This window comes from Aricia agestis, chromosome 12 (genome assembly GCF_905147365.1).
Source record: "Aricia agestis chromosome 12, ilAriAges1.1, whole genome shotgun sequence".
In the NCBI taxonomy this organism is placed as follows: domain Eukaryota; kingdom Metazoa; phylum Arthropoda; class Insecta; order Lepidoptera; family Lycaenidae; genus Aricia; species Aricia agestis.
In genome coordinates this window covers 4876154-4882153 of record NC_056417.1, presented here as the reverse complement: position 1 = coordinate 4882153, position 6000 = coordinate 4876154, and the positions used below count along the sequence as shown (strand labels likewise).

The 6000-nt window shown below is 37.9% G+C and overlaps 1 protein-coding gene across 1 annotated transcript in view; it reads right to left on the bottom strand.

Moving 5' to 3' along the window:
• Positions 1–486: 486 nt before the first annotated feature.
• Positions 487–6000, bottom strand: part of LOC121732229 (voltage-dependent T-type calcium channel subunit alpha-1G) — a 181590-nt gene continuing 176076 nt past the window's right edge. Inside the window, exons 34-36 of the mRNA XM_042122044.1 lie at positions 4396–4965; positions 3832–4061; positions 487–2832 (exon numbers count right to left, since the gene is read on the bottom strand). Coding sequence (XP_041977978.1) covers positions 2062–2832; positions 3832–4061; positions 4396–4965 — 1571 coding nt within the window. The 3' untranslated portion in view covers positions 487–2061. The remainder of the gene's footprint in view (positions 2833–3831; positions 4062–4395; positions 4966–6000) is intronic.

Sequence of the window (6000 nt, the reverse complement as noted above, 5' to 3'; positions counted from 1 at the left end):
CAGAGGTGCCCAACCGTAATTATTAGAAAAAACCTTATTGATTTTACCAATAATATAGATTTGTCACTAGAAACGAGTAAGATTTAGTAGGATAGTTTTTCTATATTTAAAATTACAAAGATTTGTAAGTTAAACAAAACCATGACAAGTTTGTAAATTCATAAGAGAGTTTAAAACATATTTTAAAAATGTATAGTTGTGACTTGTGACTAAACTTGTATAAAAGGTTGATAAACTTAATATTTCCGTTACCTTGATTTAGAAATACTTAAAATTATTCAAAATTAAAACGTGGTACAGTTTTAAATCGTCATTCTAAAAATTACGATTTGGGTAGTGGTCAGTAAAATTATGAATGGAAATAAATTTAACAAGGAATGAACGTCGATTTTTTGTTATAAAACAAGATTACCATAATGCACTGTTTCGTTCAATAAAGAATTGAAAGTATTTTGAATAAGTATATTAAAATATACAATGGGGACTGTTTAGTACAAAGATTTAAGATACATTCAAATTAAATAAGAAAACCAAGTTAAAAAAGTTTTCAATCGAAAAGCAAGACCGCACAAGCACGTTTTGAACAGTAAGTTCTATGATAGGTGAAGTGTCGTGTCGTATCGTGTCGCGTAGTGCGGTCTCACCTTTAAAGTTAATACAGTGGAGATGACAGCAATATGATAATCGTATGAAATCGTCTAAATGTCTATTCTATTATAAACTATACAGTACGTGAACATCCATTACTCGAGCTAATACATTAGAAATAGGAAAGGCACAGTCGAAGTATAAAATTTATTGCTGAACTTTCCTTATTGTACATTCTTATGATAAAATCACACGTACAAGAAGAACATACAGTACTCGGAGTTACATAAAAATAATTTGGAAATTTGGCACACTAGGAGCGACTTTCTTATCCGCTCGAAACAATTTCTTAACGCTTAAGTTTTCGATTAATAGCATGAGAATTTTACGACTTCGTCTCGTTTGGAACAAAAACTAACTAAATTATGTTAGCGACTACAATATTTTCAAGATGCTGCCTTCATCGAGTCGGGTAATTACTTGAATAGTTTTAATTAAGTTTTTTACATCGTCAAATATATTACGGCTACTCACAGTTTTATTAGATTCTTTGTTACTTGAGACAGGCAAGAAGTTATTCTATCGTCCTAATATTTTCTTCTTTTACTTTACTCGATGATCGTCTAGTTCTAATGTGCGAATTGTCTTTTACAAAGTCTAATTTATGAATTCCATTTGTATGAAAATAGGTCGATTTTATATCAGAAAATATTTCTTCTTTAAGAGAAATTAATACTTAGAACGAACTTTTGGTTCTGTTGCTATTCGTAAAATAGACAAACATCTAGCTACGATCTCATCTACTGATCTAAACTCTTCTTAAACATTAATAGTTATCTGTCAGTATATAAATCAACATTTAACAATAAACAAACATAACGATAGGCTTTTAAAATCGTCCTTATACAAAATTTCAATGATCGGAAACCCGTACTTAAAATACACAAATTAAATCTAAATATTCGAATTGACACAAAAACTACACACCCAATAAAACGCACACCAGATTTCACTTTCGTTGAGGTCTTATGGAAAATCTTAAGAGTCTAAAAGATTTACAGTAAGCACCGCACTAAAAACTAAATTAAGTTTCGAAGAAAACTTTAGCACTCGTAGAAAATCTCACCACCACGAATTGACTAGTTCTAGTAACTAACTAATCCTTAATAAACAATAAATTGATTTAAGTCTTTTTGCGATTGAACCGGCCGCGGTCAGGAGAGGCGGAGGGTAGTCGGAGAGAAAAGAAGACATTCCGTAACACTTGCAGTCGATCTGATCGGTTGTTAACTTAAGATTGACAGAGACGTTCGAGAGTCAATCGAAAACACTAGTTTATTAGTTCACTTGCAACCGCCACCACATTCGTACTATCCATTTACACACTTAAGGAGATAGGAGGACACCAGTCTACATCTCGACTCGAGTCTAGATGTAAACTTCGTGATGTTGTTGCGGCCGGCTTGGCCTGGACTAGGATCCTCGTTCCGACATTTCTACGTCCTCAGCTTCGGTCTTCGTCGAGTCGATCCTTCGTCTCTCTGCTATTACAATTCTGATTTTCTCCTCCTCGCTTATAGGTTGGTCAGCCGTTTCGGGCGTCAGTTGAGACCGTTGAGAAACGTGACTCGCCTCGCTCGTAGCGGCTGATTCGGTAGACGGTCTTCTTTTTGAAGATCCATATTTGATACTCTGTCTAGTTGTAGGAACGGCTAGCAGCATTTGCCGCGGTCGCAGCAGCCTCGCTTCTTCGCCGCGAAGCGAATTTATTTTGTCTATCCTCTGCCTGCGATTCTGGGAGAAGGAGTCCCGCCTTGGAGGACTCCCCGGTTCCAGATCGTCTATGTCGTCTGCGTCAATGAATCGCGCATCTTCCTCGTATAATGCGCTTCGGGTGTCGGAGTTGGAATCTTGTCGTCTCCGTACAAACGCATGGGGGGAAAGAGATGCCCTTCTCGGCATTAGAGCTGCTGGTAGTAGCGCGTGATGCGAATGTAAAGTACGTCTTCTGCGCGCTGGTGACAATATTATTGGTTGTTTTGGTTCACTGTACGTGAAGTTAGCTGGTAGTGATGGCACCTTGTTCAAAGTTCTCGGGGGTGTGACGCACTGTTCCAGCGCGAGACACAGCGCTCTGTCTTCTTCGTCGTCCGCCTCTCGTTCGAGTTCTCTTTCTAACTCAACGTCCATGTCGTTTTCGTCCTCCATTTGCTTGTGTGATTCTTCTAGGTGTTTCATGAGGACCTGAAAAATTGATTAGTGTGAGAATTTTGCAATTCCACTGTGATTACATTCGTCTTTTCAATCAAAATATGAATATTTTTTTATTTAGCCCGGGCGCGCACTAGCGGCCAGGCCGCAGCAGCCATTCAAAGTATGGTGTGGCCGTTGGCCGCCAAGCCGCAGCGGCCATCGAGATAAGTACCTTAGTATGAAACCAGCGGCCACACCAGCGGCCACACCAAACGATGACCGCTGTGACCTAGCCGCCGCGGCCTGGCCGCTAGTGCGCGCACGGGCAATGTTAAAGGCGCCAACCCACCGCGGCGCACGGCCACGGGGCGCACGGATTTATTACTCTGACTACGTGGGTTAACATTTCCACTGCAGCGCACGCTATACAAGACACGCTATGCACACGTTACTCACGACTATGTACAACTGTAGCGCAGCACAGTTTTGAATCACACGTCTTGTGGAACCCATGCATTTATAATCTTATAAAATGACATTGGAATTTAGTTTGATAGACAGTTTGTCAGACGATGAATTCGAAAGTGAGATTCCTGGATTTTATATATAAGTATACTCAATTAAAAGTAAATACTATGTGTCTTAGTTCATTTTACTGAGTATTTACTCTGGTCTGAGTAAATACTAAATACTATAGTGCTTACCCATCCCTAGTCACTCCCACCTTCCGTGTATTCCCGTGTACAGCATGCGTAGCGTGGCCAGCGTTGAGCTACGTGTGTACCATATTCGAGCAAGCTACGTGAGTCAATTAGTGCGTAGCGTGTCCGTGGGTTGCATTGGACACAGTCACAATATATTTTCTTGCAATGGGAAGCTTGACGCACTCCCTTAGTCCCTCCGTGCGCTGCGGTGGAATGGCGCCTTAACTTGATACCAAAATATGTCTTAACAAATTATACGTTTTGTTTGTATATAATATTAGTATAATACAAAACAATTAAGTTTGATATTTAATGTTTCTAAAAAAGTATTTAATTTTATACTCACAGCAACGACGACGTTGACGAGTACAAACTGAGCCATAAGTACGAAGACAACAAAGAATATGGGCGCTATAATGGTGGAGACGCAACAATTGCGCACACAATCCACGGAGCTGTCGCAGTCCTCGCGAAGAGTGTCCTTCATGATGCCGTTCCAATTGTCTCCCGTGGCCACTCGAAAAAGAGTGAGAAATGCCATACCGAAATTAGCGAAATGCGCGTGCTCGCCAAGACCTATAAATACAATAAGCTTTGTGAATTATGACAAAGGACGATGACATAGTGATTTCATGGCATGTGTTTTCTTAATGTTACAATAGTTATTACGTTTATTTTTTTATGAAGATCTAAAATTTTGTGTATTATTATTTTTAGCAATATCCCACGATATAAATCTCAACCTGTAGGCTGTAATAAACGACTGAGTGTACGCACTACGCATAGGCATGCTTTGCAGCACCTATCTCGTTTCCTAATCCAATTTTTTATGCTATGGATTCCCACACAGTAACGCTTGATTAACTATTTTAAGACAAAGAAACGTTCTACGTAAGGACATCTTACGTACCTTGACAAGGGATTTCATCGGAGCACTCCAGTCTTCCAAATAGCTCCACTCCAAGTGCCGCGAATATGAAGAACAGTAGAAAAAACAGCAACCCCAAATTGCCGACTTGAGGTAACGCTTGCATGACCGTGTCTAATAATGCTCTTATACCTTTTGCCATCTTCAGCAATTTTAAAACTCTTGCGATCCTCAGTACTCGCATCACCCTCATAATCGTTGGATTTATTGGAATTATATTTGTCTCTAGTTCCTCTAAAACTATACCTACTATTGATAATATAACTATAATTACGTCTAGTTGATTCCATTTGTCTTTCAAGTAGATTTTGAATCCTAGGGCTACTAGTTTCATTGCCGCTTCTAGTATGAATACGGCGGTGAAGAAGTAGTTGAAAATCTTCAATGCATACTGCAGAGCTGGGGGCATTCTGTAGTATTCTATGGCCATGGTCACGACGTTGAGGCCAATGACTCCAGCTATGGCCAGGTCGAAATACTTAGAAGTGACCACGTTGTGGACGAAAAGACGATATTGACCATAGTCCGCATAATATGGCCTCTGGTGCATCTCTGAAACAACTTTATTGTTAATACCAAAGTTCGTTCGAATATTATTAACCGTGTTACTTTTTCCAACGAACAACTGTCCCGGCATTTATTCCTGTGTGTAAAACATACGTTTCAGGTTAGTTATTCTAGTAATAATATATAACATTGTAGTTATTGAATATATTTTTTAGCTTCATGTCAGATAAAATTACTTAAAAATACAACAGACGAATGAACAATTTCGTAAATTACATCCAGCAACTAAATCAAAAGGGAATTGCTGTCATTATACAAATGGAATGTAAATTACATTCGGAGAGAGAAAAATAAAATGAGTCAACCTTTGATGTCGCAGTTTAGGGGGAATCGGCCAAACGTTACTTGGTGAAGATTCGCGGTTGACATGTATTTACACAGAGACAATTACAGGGAGACAGGGTATTTTGCGTAAAATCTGAATTGATTGGAGCGACTTATTCGACTTTCTGTTTGAAGTCTAACACTGTGTAATTTAGGTTGACAAATATTAATTCTGTTACGCTTAACTGGATGTGCAAATTACGAATTAAATTAGTGATTAAATACGCTCCAGCAGTTCGAGCAAATTGGCTGACTAAAAACTGTTAAGAATAAAGTTTCAATTAGAAAATAATATTGTTCTTTTTCATATTATTATAATTAATAATTAAGAGAAAATGTTTGCTAAAACAAAACATAAATTAGATTAATTTATGTTTTGTTTTAGTTAATAAGCCTGGCTTTTGAGTTAAGATCCCTTAGCGTGTATGTTTAATGTATTATTGACATATTGTTGTTATTAAGTGTATATAATTTATATGTATGTTAGTCATTAAGGTATATATTGTATGAGCCTATGTAGCCTGCTATAAATAAATAAATAAATAAAAATAAAATTACAAGAGATGTCACATAAGAATATGTTTTTGTAACGAGAAAGAGCTCTGAGTTTTATTGTGGAAAATAAATATGTACTTAAACCAAGACTTTCAGTTTTTTCTTCATGGTCCTTCGAGCCGTATGAACCAGCGACCTATG